This window comes from Falco peregrinus, chromosome 5 (genome assembly GCF_023634155.1).
Source record: "Falco peregrinus isolate bFalPer1 chromosome 5, bFalPer1.pri, whole genome shotgun sequence".
Lineage (NCBI taxonomy): Eukaryota > Metazoa > Chordata > Aves > Falconiformes > Falconidae > Falco > Falco peregrinus.
Window position 1 is genome coordinate 76,077,754 of NC_073725.1, and position 13,895 is coordinate 76,091,648.

At 70.0% G+C, this 13,895-nt stretch overlaps 3 protein-coding genes across 6 annotated transcripts; 1 reads left to right on the forward strand and 2 right to left on the reverse strand.

Moving 5' to 3' along the window:
• Nucleotides 1-193: 193 nt before the first annotated feature.
• On the reverse strand, nt 194-3,983 carry PDIA2 (protein disulfide isomerase family A member 2). The gene is made up of 11 exons (XM_055806679.1): nt 3,455-3,983; nt 2,863-3,069; nt 2,471-2,604; nt 2,260-2,397; nt 2,067-2,183; nt 1,862-1,987; nt 1,588-1,782; nt 1,157-1,277; nt 805-986; nt 627-713; nt 194-509 (listed from the first exon to the last, which is right to left on the reverse strand). Exons 1-11 carry the CDS (start codon nt 3,981-3,983, stop codon nt 429-431), a joined length of 1,917 nt encoding a protein of 638 aa, XP_055662654.1. The 3' UTR covers nt 194-428.
• Nucleotides 3,915-8,070, reverse strand: ARHGDIG (Rho GDP dissociation inhibitor gamma). Of its 2 annotated transcripts, XM_055806681.1 has the most exons (6): nt 7,726-8,066; nt 6,415-6,600; nt 5,344-5,427; nt 5,189-5,265; nt 4,548-4,611; nt 3,915-4,457 (listed from the first exon to the last, which is right to left on the reverse strand). In XM_055806681.1, exons 1-6 carry the CDS (start codon nt 7,796-7,798, stop codon nt 4,258-4,260), a joined length of 684 nt encoding a protein of 227 aa, XP_055662656.1. In that variant the 5' UTR covers nt 7,799-8,066; the 3' UTR covers nt 3,915-4,257. The 2 variants fall into 2 exon arrangements, with proteins under 2 accessions (XP_055662656.1, XP_055662655.1); XM_055806680.1 differs by having other exon boundaries at nt 5,189-5,427; nt 7,726-8,070.
• A 139-nt stretch (nt 8,071-8,209) lies between these two features.
• Nucleotides 8,210-13,700, forward strand: RGS11 (regulator of G protein signaling 11). 3 transcript variants are annotated; one of them, XM_055805448.1, is made up of 17 exons: nt 8,210-8,793; nt 9,376-9,472; nt 9,832-9,882; nt 9,969-10,075; nt 10,184-10,235; nt 10,318-10,376; nt 10,553-10,629; nt 10,734-10,815; nt 10,956-11,024; nt 11,662-11,691; nt 11,777-11,838; nt 12,069-12,182; nt 12,300-12,415; nt 12,745-12,832; nt 12,956-13,094; nt 13,163-13,245; nt 13,318-13,700. In XM_055805448.1, exons 1-17 carry the CDS (start codon nt 8,485-8,487, stop codon nt 13,442-13,444), a joined length of 1,662 nt encoding a protein of 553 aa, XP_055661423.1. In that variant the 5' UTR covers nt 8,210-8,484; the 3' UTR covers nt 13,445-13,700. The 3 variants fall into 3 exon arrangements, with proteins under 3 accessions (XP_055661423.1, XP_055661425.1, XP_055661426.1); XM_055805450.1 differs by having other exon boundaries at nt 11,668-11,691; XM_055805451.1 differs by lacking the exon at nt 9,969-10,075 and having other exon boundaries at nt 8,211-8,793.
• Nucleotides 13,701-13,895: the final 195 nt, after the last annotated feature.

Below are 13,895 nucleotides of genomic sequence, written 5' to 3' on the forward strand. Positions count from 1 at the left end.
TGGAGCCCAGGCCTGGGTGGGAGGGCTGCCTGTAAGCCACGAAGGAGAGACCCCGTGTGTGTCCCTGGCACCTGCACCCTGGCAGCCCTGCACAAGGGCTCCCCCCACAGCCATGTCCTCTGTGGCCTTGGCCACCTCAGGCCATCGCGGGGTTGCCAGGACGAGCGCGGTGGCACACATGGGGCCACGCAGGCTCAGCATCCCTGGAGAGGCAGAGGGCCCCTCGCAGCACCCCCCTCCATGGGGGCGCAGGGCCGAGCTACCCTGGGGTAGTGGGGGCTCTGCCCATTGCCAGCCCTGCTGTGTCCCTGAGACACGGGGGTACCCCCCCAAAATGTGCACCCCACGGTGCAGGGGAGCCGCAGACACAGGCCAGAGCCCACATTGTTTCCAGGTCATTTATAGCACGCACCCGAGCAGGATGGGGCTCACAGCTCATCCCGGGATTCGGCTGTCCCCAGCGGACTGGGCTCCTCCCTGCCCGTGCTGTTCTCGGGGGTCTTGGGCACCTGGAGAAGGCAGCGATGAGGCTGGACTGATGCACCCCCTCACCTGTCCCCATCCCACAGGATCCTGCACCAGGGCCAGTGGGGGTCCCTGGCCCGAGGCGGGGGGACCTCACTCACTGTGGGTGGCTCCTCGGGCAGCGTACCCCCATTTTCCAGGAACTTGGAGAAGGTCTCCACATCTCGGGCACTCTTGTACTCAACCATCTGGAGCCGCAGGATGGAAGGGAGACGAGGGGTGACCCCATCCCCTGGGTGCTGGCAGAGCCAGGGTGGTCCCATGAGTGCCCCCACCTACCTTCCTGCCTGGCCCCGCAGGGAAGTAGTGCAGAGTGGGGAAGCCTCTGATGGTGATGTTCTCCAGCTCGTTGGCCGTGGCGTCCATCTCAGCGATGACAATATCCTCGTGGTCCTTGTAGCGCTCGCCCAGCTCCTCCCAGGCAGCCGCCATCTCCTGGCAGTGGGAGCACCACGGCGCGTCTGCGGGGGGGCACAGTGCGGGGGGACGAGCCGGGGCACCGGGGCTCTGCCGGGATCAGCGTGCAGCGTCCCCCGGAGAGGGGTGTGTGACAGGGCTGGGGGCTGTCACAGCAGGGGGCTGAGCCTGGTGGCAGAGCTCGGGGAGGGCTGAGAGCAGCCCCGGCACTTACAGAACTTGACAAAGACGTTCCTGGTCTCGTCGAACGCCACCTGCTCAAAGGTCTTCCCCACCAGGACTTTCACAGGCCGCGTGTCCCAGTCCTCGGGGGGCTCTGCGCTCATCAGGTGGGGCTGTGGGGACAGCCAGGAAGGCCACAACACGGGCTGAGCAGCGCCAGGGCCCCATGACTCCTGCGCTGCCTTTCGGGCCACCTCTTCCCTCTGCCACCATCCCAGCTCCGTGTGTCTCCACATCAACGGTCTCCTGCCTCCTTTCCCATAACAACCCCGCAAATCCTCAGGCCTGGCAGCACAAACGTCAGCGAGCGGGTGACTGGTGTTCACCACACAACTGCCAACATTAGGCTTCAGAGTTAACAGTGCACTGCTCACCACAGGGAAGCATCTTTGGTGCTGGCTGGCATGGTGCCGCATCCCTCACCTTCACCTTGCCGTCCAGCACTGCCTGGACGAAGGCGCGTATGGCCGTGTCTGAGAAGGCGTCCTGCTCCATCTGGTACTTGCGGTTGTTCTCCATCTTGACGAGGCGCAGGGTGGGGGCGTCAGCGGCTGTCATGCCAAAGAAGGGCAGGACATCGGCACCAAACCCGGTCACGTCCACCACCACGAAGAGGACCTGGGTGGAGGACGGGTGATGCTGAGGCTCGGGTGCCCCCTGGCCACCCAACCATGTCCCCAGCGTGGGTCCTCCTCACCTGGCCCCGGAAGGCGCCAGCGGCCGCCCGGAAGCCATCCCGCAGCCCCAGCTGCGCTGAGGATGACTTGTTGAGGAAGAGCAGCATGTGGTGGGGGATCTTGGCACCGAAGATCTGGTCAGAAGTCTGAGGAGCAGGAGGAGGAGGAGGGTGAGGGCAGGGGCCCACAGCCCTCAGAGGGACAGGGACAGGGACGGGGCCGTACCTCATTGGTGAACTCCATCACCAGCTCCAGGCTGTGGACACGGAGCAGCTGGGTGAGCTTGGCTGCATCCAGCCCCTGTGCTGGGTCCACAGGAAAGTCTGTCCGTCCCTCGTCAAACTGCCGGGGCAGGGGCTGGTGAGGGCTGGGGGGAACACACCAGCATGGCCCCACCACCCCCCTGCCACCACCTCACCTTCTTGAAGAGGCAGACGGTGTCGGCTGCCAGCCCATATGCCTGGAAGAGCTCCGCCGCCTCAGCCACGCCAAACGGCATGTCCACCACCTCGCCGGCCACCTCATAAAACACCTGGGCTGCCTCACCCCCCAGGTCCTGCACAGCCACCCCGTGAGCTGCCACGGCCACTGCCGCAGCCCCCAGCCCACCCCCGCCCACCCCAGCCAACCTTGAAGAAGCCGACGACCACCAGGTCCTGGGAGCTGATGAAGGCGGCGGCGGTGGTGACGTTGTGCAGCAGCGTGGCGCTGGGGCTGGCCCGGCGCTGCATCCAGCGCACGATGCCCTTGGCGTCCATGCGGCCTGCCACACGGAGCGGGGCCCCGTGTCACCCCAGCCACCCCCCACCGGGCTGCCGCTCCGTCCCCATGCCATCACACCCCAGCCACCCACCTGCCATCACCACCACATCACCACACTGTCACCTCCCCACCACCGCCACCCTGCAACCCCCACCAGGACACTGCCACCCCCTGCCACCCCAGCCCACCCCAACACTGCCACCCCAGCCCACCCCAACACCCATCGCAGCGTCCCCCACCCCGGGTGCCGCAGCCCTACCAGTGTAGGCGAGCGGGTGGGTGCGGTTGCCGTCGCGGAAGAGCTTGAGCGTGGGGTAGGAGGTGACGCCGAACTCGCTGGCCAGGGCTGCCTGCGCCGTGGCATCCACCTTGCCCAGCCGCACCACGCTGGACTCATTCCTCAGCGTGGCGGCCGCCTGGGCGAAGGCAGGGGCCAGCCGCTGGCAGTGCCCACACCACGGTGCATCTGCGGGCAGGGGACGGTGTTGGCAGTGGGGACAGCTTTGGGGTGTCCCTGGTCCCCGGGGGGGGCTGAGGCACGTAACAGCTGCAGGAGCCTGTTGGGCTCCAGCTTGTGCCCCTGCCCGTGTCCCCTGTGCCAGGGCCCGTGTCCCACCCCCGCCACGTGTCCCTGCCCTGTGTCCTACGCCCCCGCTACACATCCCCCCACGCCTCTGTGTCCCTGGCCCCATCCCATGCCCCACACTGCTGCCCTGCCGCATGCCCTGTGCCCCTGCCCCTCTGCCCCACAGCCGTGCCCCTGCCCACACCCCCCCATCCCGCACCCGTTCCCTACGGCTGCCCCTGCCCACGCCCCTGCCCGCAGCCCTGCCCGCAGCAGGGGCACTTACAGAACTCCACCAGCAGCAGCCGATGCTCGCTTAAGGCACGAGCAAAGTTGTGCTCATGGAGCACCAGGACACTGTCCTCTTCCTTGAGCTCATCCGAGAGCACTTCATCCTCATCCTCCTCCTCCTCCGCCACCACCGCCCCATCCTCCTCCTCACCCCCCAACGCTGGGTCCAGCCAGGCCAGTGCCAGCACCAGCAGCCAAACCAGCCGGGTGCCGCAGCCCCGCATGGTGCCTCGCCACAGCCGGTGCCCACGGCGGGGAGGACGCAGATAAGGGCACCGGGGCGGGTGGTGCCAGGCCCCTGGGGCTCGTGGCCCTCTGCTACTGGCTGCCCAGCACCAACGATAAGGCAGTGGGACCAGGTGGCTGTTCTCCAGCTGCCCGTCCCTCCAGTGGGACCTGGTCCTGCCGGCGGGATGGGGACAGGGGCCAAGGTGGTGGGGACGCAGACACACCAGTAAGACCAGTCTGTAGGGTTTAATGGCGATGGAAGAGCACAGCCTGCGACCGGGTGGGTAGCCGGGCATGACACCGCCACAGCAGGGTCACAGCCCCGGCCCCAGTGATGGGGATGCCGCAAGGACCGGGCGGGCATCGGTATTTAAAAAAAAACAGCAATTAAAAATAACTTTGGTTGCAAAGACCACGACTGCAGGCGCCCGCTCGCTAAGAGACACCCCCCACACACAACCCTTCCCGCGACCGGGGCAAGCGCGGCGGTGCCAGCAAGGGGTCCCCCGGGGTGGCAGGTACCGCGGCCCCGAGCTGGTGGGGGGGGGAACCGGGGTGCAGATGGGGGGGTCAGTCCTCCCAGGCCTTCTTTATGCAGAGGCCCCACTCCCAGGAGAGATGCTCTATCTTGTCATCGTCGGTGACGAGGGAGCAGACGCGGTAGGAGCCCCGTGCCAGCCAGCCCCGCGGTGCCTCCTCTGCCGGCGTCACCACCTCGTACTCCTCGGCCCGCGGCGCGTAGCTGCCCACCATGAAGACGTCGCGGTCCACTGGGCAAGAGGGGAGAGGAGGGACGGGTGAGCAGGGCCAGGGCAGCATCCCCCCCACCATGCCCTCCCCGACCCCCTGACAGCGCTCACCAGGCCGGCCCCGGCGGTAGGTGAGGTGCAGGCACCGCAGCCCGCAGACGATCTCCCTGTTCACCTGCGGGTGGAAGGCAGGGTGCCATGGGTGCTGCCCCATGGCATGGTGCCCCTGCCACCGCTCTGGGGACCCCTGGCCTTGGAGGAGGGGCACACATCACTAAAACCCCATCCTGAACCCCCTCTCCATGATTGAGCCTCTTAGGACTGAGCACTGAGCAGTATGAAGGGTAGCAGGCACCCCCAAGAGGGGCAGGGACCCCCAGGGACCCCTGGGAAAGGCAGGGCCCCAACCTGGCTGGGACCTCTGAGAGAAGCAGGGACCCTGGGGTGGCAGCGATGCTGGGGGCAGCAAGGATTTCCGGAGTGGCAGGGACCCCAGGGTGGGCAGGGACCCCCAGAGGGACAGAGACTCTGGGGGGGATAGGGGGCAGACATGCCAAGGCAGCAGGGACCCCAGGTGGCAGGGACCCTGAGACAGCAGGGACCCAGGGGTGACAGGAGGGACACTGTGGGGCAGGGACAGAGGGGAAAAGGGACCCACAGGGAGCAGGGACCCCTTAGGGCAGGGACCCAGGGCAGCGGGGACCCCGTGGGGTAGGGACCCCAGGGTGCGAGGGCAGCAGGGCCAGCCTCACCTTGAAGGACACCTTCACCCTGTAGTCCACCCCCTCCTTCAGCACAAAAGCCCGGCCCCGCAGCACCTCCAGGTCTCCTGCGAGGGGAGATGGCCCATCAGTCCAGCACCCCTTCCTCCTCCTCCTCCTCCTCTCATGGATCCCCCACTGCTCACCTGTCAGATCCATGGTGATGGGCCCGGGTGCCTGCTCACACATCAGGGTGAGCCTCGTCACCTGCACGTTGGGCACGCTGGCATCTAGGGACAAGCGGCAGGGCACAGACCTTACCCACCTGTGCCCAGCCCACTGCCACTGGCAACTCCATCCCAGCACAGCCGGGGGGCTGCCCATACACCCCCTAATGGCATGAAGGGCCACGGTGTCCATGGTGGGGGTGTCAGGAGCCAGCGAGTGCTGGGCAGCCCAGGCAGGGCGCAGGAGACCAGGGGCATCTCAGGCCACCCCCCACGCTGGCATCAACGCCTTTGGAGTAAGATGGTGTTTGAAGGCACCTCCCGGGGTGGGATGCTCCCTGGCTCGGGTGCCAGCCAAGGGAGGTGAGGAGGAGGAGGCAGCGTGCGCAGGCAAAGGCATCCTCTGAGGCAGGCGCTGGTCTAATTCAGCCCAGCAGCCCAACCTGCACCCCAGAAGCTCACTTGCACCCCAGCAGCCTGCACAGGCACCCCTAGCTTGCACACTCCCCATCGTGCATCCCCCTGGTTTGCACGCACCTCACCAGCCTGCGCATTCCCCACCCACCCCCAGCTCTCACGCACCCCCCAGCCAGCACACCAGGGTGCGGGGTCCATGGAGCACCCCCCGCCTGGCCCGGCCCCGTAGGCACCGAGGGCAGCGCCAGGCTGGGGCGGCTGCTGTGGGTGCCTTGGGGAGCAGGGGGGCGCCGACAGCCGTGCCATCCCGGCCCCGGCTCGTTTCTGTCATCCCAATGAATTTCCCGGTCCCTTGTAACTGTTCCTATGGCAACTGCAGCAGTGATCCCGTAACCAAGGCAACCGGGGTCCCCGGGCAGCCGTTACCCCCCGTCGGCAGGGGGATGCCGGGGTCTCCGCGCAGGCTGGGGGGCGCAGGCAGCACCCACGGGCGATGCCAGCCGGGATGCGCCCTCACTGCTGGGGACGCCCCACGGGTGCTGGGGGTGCCTGAGCTCCCTGCACCCGCTGAGGCTGCGTCAGCCAGCCGGGGTGCCGGGGCGCCCAGCCCGGGTGGGCAGCCCCCAGCCTTACCCACGGCGGCAGGGATGGCACCCAGCAGCGCCTCTTTGTACTTCCGCAGGCTCTCGTCCCCCGGGTCCAGCTCCTGAATCTCCCGCAGGCTCTTCTTCTCCGGCGTCTTGTACGCCAGGGCCACATCGGCATCCTCCTCCTCCTCCTCCAGCGACAGCGTCACCCCCTCCTTGTCAGCCATGATGTCTGCGGGGGACAGGCAGTGGCAGTCCCGCCGTCCCGGGGACACCCCGGGGAACACCCCCCACCCCCTGACACACAGCCGTCGGTGGGCAGGGGGTGGCTGAGCTGGGACACGCCAGGGATGGATGCAGGCAATCCCCCGTGGGGCAGTCGAGTTGTCCCCCTGCTCGGGGCCACGGGGACGCCACCAGGCTCGGTGTCCCCAGGGCCCGGTGGCACAGCTGAGACCAGAGGTGCCGCCGGCCGCATTTCCGCATGGTCATGGAGCAAGATGAGCTGGTGCCTACGTGCTGCGTGCAGACCGGGGGCGCCTGCAGACCACCACGGCCCACGGGTGCCCTTTGCGCCCCATCACCCGGAGGGGTCCCCACCCTGTGCCCCTCTCCAACCCCGCTGGGCAGCCACCAGCCCCATCTCCCACCCCCAACCCCAACCACCGGCAGCTGCAGGGAGAAAAGCCAGTACTGGGGCAAGCGGTGGCTCCGGGGGGTGTCGGGCTGCAGGGGGGCACGAGGGAAGGCGACGGCCCCACCGCCCCTGGCTGTGCCCTGCCCATCACATCACCCCCCACGCCCTTCTGACCACAAGCCCTGGACCCCCAAAGCTCCTGGGGACAGCCTGCGGCAGGGACCACTACGCTCAGCCCCCAGCCACAGGGGCTGAGCACCCCGGGGCAGTGGCAGTGCTCAGGGCAGTGGCGGTGGCCGGGGCAGGGAGCGGTGGCCCTGCCGCCCTTCTGGCTCCCCAGCAAAGGACCCTGCGCCTGGGCCACCACCGCGGCATGTGGCACCCGGCCGTGCTGGCTCCAGCCCAGGGATGCGCCCACCCAGGGGCTCGCCCAGCCCCCCGCGGGGGCCACAGCTCGGACTGCGGGGGGGGGGGGGGGGGGCTGGGGGGGGTCCCCTGCCCCCCCGGGATGCGCCGGGCCCCCGGGGTCTGGGAGATGCTCGTTGACCGGCACCCCGGGCGCCGGGGCGGGGGGATGCTCACCTGTTGGGGTGACGCTCCCCCCCCCTCCCGCGGCGCTGCCCCCACCCCCGGCGCGTGCGGGCGCTGCCCCCTCCCCGGGGCACCCGGGCGCTGCCCTCCCGCTGCGGGGCCGCGCCGCCCGGGCCCGCCGCCGCTCACCTCGGTAGCACAGCGCCAGCCAGAGCAGCTCCAGCAGCTGCCCGCCGGCCTCGCACACATCCAGCCCCAGCATGGCCGGGCCGCGCCGGGCCCGCCGCCCCCGGGGCCGGGCGGGGCGGCCGCTGCCGGGGCCCGGGGCGCGGCTCTGCCGGTGTCGGCGGATCGGCCGGGACCCGCGGCCGCGCTCCTCCCGCCGCGCTCGGCGCTGCCGCCGGCTCCGCCGCGCTGCCCCCGGCTCCCCCGCCGCGCTGCCCCCGGCGCTCCCCGCTGCTCCCCGCTGCGCTCCCCGGCGCTGCCCGGCGCGGCCCGGCGGGGCGGCGGCGGCGGCTCCCGCAGACGCGGCGGCTCGGCTGCCCGCCCCCGCCCGCCCCCGCCCCTCGGCGCCGGGCGGCTCCAGCCCCGCCGCTCATGGGCGGCGAGACTGCAGTGAGCTCATCCGCCGTGCGCGCCCGCGCAGCGCCCGCCCGCCCGGCCCGCACCCGGCCCGCACCCTGTCCCCCCGTTCGCACACTGCCCGAGCAGCGCCCGCCCGCCCGGCCCGCACGCTGCCGACACCTCGGCTGCACCCTGCCCGCACCCTCAGCGCACTGCCCGCACCCTGCCTGTACTGCCTGCGCTCTGCCTGCACCCTGCCTTCGCCTCGCGAGCACCCTGCCCGCACCCTGCGGGCACTCCGCACCCTGCCCGGCCCGTGCCCGCACCCCGTACGCACTGCGCGCCCTGCCCGCACCCTGCCGACACCTGGGCTGCACGCTGCCCATGCCCTGCCCGCGCCCTGCCCGCGCCCTGCCCGCCCTGCCCGCACAGCCATTTCCGCAGCCACAGCGGTTCCCCGCGCCTGCACCCGGCAGCGTCCCGGGCCAGCCCCGCGCTCCCCCGCCCCGGGCCCCGAGGGGGGCGGGGGGGGCACCGGGTCCCAGGGCACCGCGTACCGGGATGCCCGTCGGGGTAGGCGGGGCGGGGCGGGGCGGGGCCGGGCGGAGCGGCGCGGCGGGGCGCGCACCCGCGATGACCATCGGCGGCCCCCGCGGCCGCCACCCCCGCTTCCAGATGCCCTGTCTGCGCAAGGTGAGCTGCCACCGGCCCCGGCCCCACGGGCAGCGGGTACCCGGCACCGGGAGCACCCGCGACCGCGGGGACCGGGCGCCAGCTCCGTGGGGACCGGGCGCTGGGACCGTGGGGACCGGGGACCGGGCGCTGGGACCTCGGGGACCGGGCACCGTCACTACGCTGGGCACCGGGGACCGGGCACCGCCGGCGGCACGGGGGTCGGCATCGCCGGGGACCGGGGCCGAGCAGCAGCCAGCATCCCGCGGGACAGCGCGCACCGGTCCCGCCACGAGGCCCCGCCCCACGCGGGGACCCCCCGGGCAGCGCCCCGCAGCCGCGTGCTCAGCCCCTGCCCGCCGGCCCGGGGGGCTCCGGCAGGGCTCGCTCGCCACAGCTGGGGCTCCCCGCCCAGGGATGCCGCAGGCTGGGTGCCCGGCATCACCTCTCGCCTGGCTGTGGGGTGCCCGGGTCGGCTGCGGGTGCCAGGCTGTGCCCAGAACGGGCTCGGGGTGCCCCGGGTGGGTGTGGGGGCAGCCAGGCCGTGCCCAGGCCCGGTGCCTCCGGCCGGGGGGCTGAGCGTGGCGGGTGCTCGCCCGGCAGATGGAGCGGATGATCGTCAGCATGCAGGACCCTGACATGGGCATCAAGATGAGGAACCAGCGCTTGCTCATCACCGTCATCCCCCACGCCATGACAGGTGGGTCCCCCCGGTGGGGTGCTCCAGGAGGCGGGTGAGGTGGGGGAGGCATGCGGGTGCTCCCTGGGTGGCCCCGGCACTGCACCCAGCCCCCAGCCCCACGGCACCCCATACGGCTACTTCCCTGCACCCACGGGTGCTCAGCGCTGCAGCTGGGATCAATTATGCATCGGCTGAGCGGGGCGGGCGCTCGCTGGGGCGGGCAGCCCAGCACGTCCTTGGCAAGGCCCCCGTCACCCTGCGTGACCCCCTCGGCACCCGCCATGCCATGCCGTGCCAAGGTGCCCCAGCCCTGGAACCCCTCCATGCCCAGTCTGGGGGACCCCATCGCACCCCACTAACACTGCCTCGGTCCCCAGGGAATGACATCGTGGAGTGGCTCATCCAGAAGTACGGCATCTCCGAGGAGGGTGAGTGCCCCAGCACAGGCAGCCGGCATCGTGGGAGCAAGCGGGGCTGCCGAGCCGCCACGCAGCCCCTGCTCCTGCTCCCCCAGAGTCGCTGCACCTCGGTAACCTCATCGTGAAGCACGGCTACATCTACCCTCTCAAAGACCCCCGCAGCCTGGTGCTGCGGGCGGACGAGTCACCCTACCGCTTCCAGGTGCGGCCCCGCCAGCCGCACAGGTGTTGCTGCAGCCGCGGGGCTCCCCCGGCTCGGTGCCTCGGCACCCCGCAGCATGCACCTCAGCCTCTCCCCCCCACCCCACAGACCCCCTATTTCTGGACCAGCACCAAGTGGCCGGCCACGGAGCTGGACTATGGTAGGTGCCACCGTGCCGCCGGCACCAGCCCCGGCTGCAGCCCCTTTCTGGCCCCCCTGAGGTGCCACCGCTCCTTTTGCAGCCATTTACCTGGCCAAGAAGAACATCCGCAAGCAGGGGGACCTGATCGAGCATGAGAAGGTGAGCGGTACCCTCACACCTGGGGTGAGCTGGGGGGGCTCAGCTCAGCCAGGCGCTGGGGCTCAGCTGCAGGGCAGCACCCGCTCTCCCTGTGCGGGAGCAGCAACAGTCCTCAGGGCCAGGCGAGGGGGTGGGTGTCCTGCCGTGCCCACCCGGGTGACACTGCCGCTCCCCAGGACAACTACAACCTCCTGCACAAGCGGATCAACCACACGTGGGACTTCGTTGTGATGCAGGCGAGGGAGCAGCTCCGGTGAGTGCACGGCCTGGCACTGCTGCGCCCCGGGGAGACGGAGCACCCTTGGGTGCTGTGGCAGGCAGGGTTCCAGCACTTCCCTGCTGCCTTCGCACGAGCAGGGCGGCCAAGCAGCGGCGGAAGGGTGACCGCATCGTCATCGACTGCCAGGAGCAGGCATACTGGCTTGTCAACCGGCCCCCGGTGAGGATGGGCTGGGGGGCGAGGGGTGCCGAGCTGGCAGGTGCAGCCCTGGGCAGTGCCCCGGCACCAGGCCCAGCCAGGGAGTGGGGCTGGAGGGCATGGGGGTCCCGCCAGCCCCCGGCACAATGCTCTTGTTGCAGCCGGGAGCCCCCAACGTGCTGGAGCAGGGCCCTGAGCGCAGGAACTGCCACACCACCCGCGTCCAGCTGGTGAGTGGGGGACTGGGCACCCCTGGGGCTGCCAGCGGGCATAGGGCACAGCCACCCCCGTGTGCCGGGGTGCCGAGCTGCCCCAGTGGGTGCCTGGCCATCCCACCCCAGGCTGTGCCCATGTCTGGGGGGCTGAGCCATGTGTCCAGCTTTTCCCCCTGCCCTGGCTGAGCTGGGGGCTCCCTGTGTTTGCCCATGCACCCATCACCCCTTTGTGCCAGCACCCCTAATCCCCGCGGGGCAGCCACGCTGCCGGCAGCCCTGGCACCCTGGGTTGCCAGCAGCCACCGCCAGGCCGCTCCCTGTGCTTTGGCCCCATTAACGCTGCCTCCACCCTGGGCCCATCCTCACTAACCACCCACTTTCTCTTCTCTGCGCCATGTGCCGTGTCCTCTGTCCATGTAAGTGTCACTAACCCGGGCCCGGTGCCACACTGGGGTGGGGGGTGGATGCCGGAGTTCACCCCACGGGCTGTGCCACCTGAGCCAGGAGGGGTGTGGGATGAGGCTGGAGGCCATCGGGTGGGCTATGGGGTGGGCATGGGGGCTGGGTGCCTGGGTCCTCACCCAGGGTGGCGATGGCAGAGCACAATGTCCCAGCCCTGCCGTGCTTTCATCCGGCTCTACGTGTCTTGCAGACCAAGAACATGGATTACTACAAGCGGGAGGTGAGCAGGGCAAGGGGTGGGGGTGGCTCCTGGGGGGCATGGGCTGCCAGGGACCCCTGAACATGTCTCCGGTGCCCGGCTGCAGATCGAGTACTGCAGGAAGGCCATAGCCAGGACCAGGGTGAAGTCCTCCATCTGCCTCGAGGGGTGAGTGGCTGGTGGAGTCCCCGTCAGGGTGACGGGGACACCTGCATCCCTACGGCTGGTGGCCGATGCTGCGCTGCCTGCGCTGCCGTCGCCTTCAGCGGGGAGCGGAGCCGAGGCTCTGTGGTCATTGCAGAGCCTGAGCACAGCCCTGCCACGTCCCCACGGTGGCTGGGGCCGGTGGCAGCGGTGGGACGGTGGCCCTGGCCACCTCCAGCTGCCGCTCCTGGCAGGTACATCAAGTTCAACGAGCAGTATGTGCCCCACGACCCCATCATGTCCGGCTGCCTGCCCAGCAACCCCTGGATCACGGACGACACCACGTACTGGGCCATGAATGCCCCCACGTGAGCGCCCACGCCGGGGCTGCTAGCCCCCAGCCCCCTCATACCCCACCCCGCAGGAGAAGGTTCAGGCTGGTGCAGGCTGCCCCCTGCCAGCTCCGACACTGGCGTTGCCCGCAGGGTGCTGACCCCCACAAAGCTGCGTGTGGAGCGCTGGGGCTTCAACTTCAGCGAGCTCATCACTGACCCCCTCGGCCGGGCACAGCTCCTGGAGTTCCTCAAGAAGGAGTTCAGTGGTGAGCAGCCTCAGCCCTGCACCCTCAAACCCACTGCTAGCTATGTCCTGACACCCCAAACCCACCAGCCCCATGCCAGCACCCCCCAGACCCACCACCATGTCCCTGCACCGCCTAATCCCCTGTCCCATCCTGACGCCACCAAACCAACCCATTGCCTGGCACCTCCCGACCCACCTCCCTGTCCCAGCACCCCTGGACCCACTGCCCCACGTCACACCAGCTGGCTCCATCCTGGGGCGGTGCTGGGCCGTGTGCTCAGCCACAATAACTTTTGGGGGGTGCCCAGCGCTGTGTCCCCATCCCCGATGTCATGTTCTCCTCCCCAGCTGAGAACCTGAGCTTCTGGGAGGCGTGCGAGGAGCTGCGCTATGGGGAGCAGTCCCGCATCCCTGAGATCGTGGACTCCATCTACCAGTGAGTGCCAGTGGGGTGAAGGTTTGGGGGGACAAGGTTTAGAGGTTTAAAGGTTTAGAGGGCCACCACGGTGCTACATCCCACTGCGGGGCTGGGTGCTCACCACCGGCTGTGACTCCCCAGGCAGTTCCTGGCTCCCGGGGCCACACGCTGGGTGAACATCGACAGCAAGACCATGGAGCGGACGCTGGAGGGCATCAAGACGCCCCACCGCTACGTGATGGACGATGCCCAGATGCACATCTACATGCTGATGAAGAAGGTGGGTGAGGGCAGCGCTGGGCAGGGCAGGCAGGGCAGGGCAGGGTCCTGACGCCTCTGCTTGCCCAGGACTCCTACCCACGGTTCCTCAAGTCGGAGCTCTACAGGAACCTCCTGGCCGAGGCTGTCATCCCGCCGGAGACCAAGAAGCGGTGAGGGCAGGGGCCAGCTGCCCGGGGCACTGCGGGAGGTCCCCGCCGGTGCTGACCCCACTCTGCCCACAGGGTCTTCCCCTTCATGCGCAAACAGCGGCACTCCAGCCCCAGCCCAGCCCTGCTCCTGCCTGCGGGTGACACCGAGGAGAAGAGCAGGGCCCCCCCGGCTGCCCCCGTCCCCGAGGAGGAGAGCTGAAGGCCCCGGCCCCCCACCAACTTGGTCCAGCACCCTCCAGCTTGGCCACAGCCCCCCACCCAGCACGCCCCAGCCCCGCCGCGGGACCCTGCCGGCAGTAGCACTGAAGGAGAGAAGCCATACCCCCCCCCTCCAGCAACCCCCCAGGGCCAGGCTGGCCCCGCTGCAGCCCCCGCACCCTCTTCTCCCTCGGGGAGCCTGCACCCAGCCGGCCTGGTGCGGGGTCACCCCCTCCCCCCGCCCCCCCGGGCACAAGACAATAAAGCCCCTGTGGGGAAACACCGTGGCTCCCATGGTTTTTGGGAAGGGCTGAGCAGGGAGGCAGCTGCGGGGTGGGGGATGCACACGGCGGTGGGCTGGGTTGTGTCCTGTCCCCCTCAAGGCTGGCAGAAACCCCCTCCCCTCCCTACAGCACCCAGGAAGGGTGCAGACCCCAGACAGGGGGGAAATC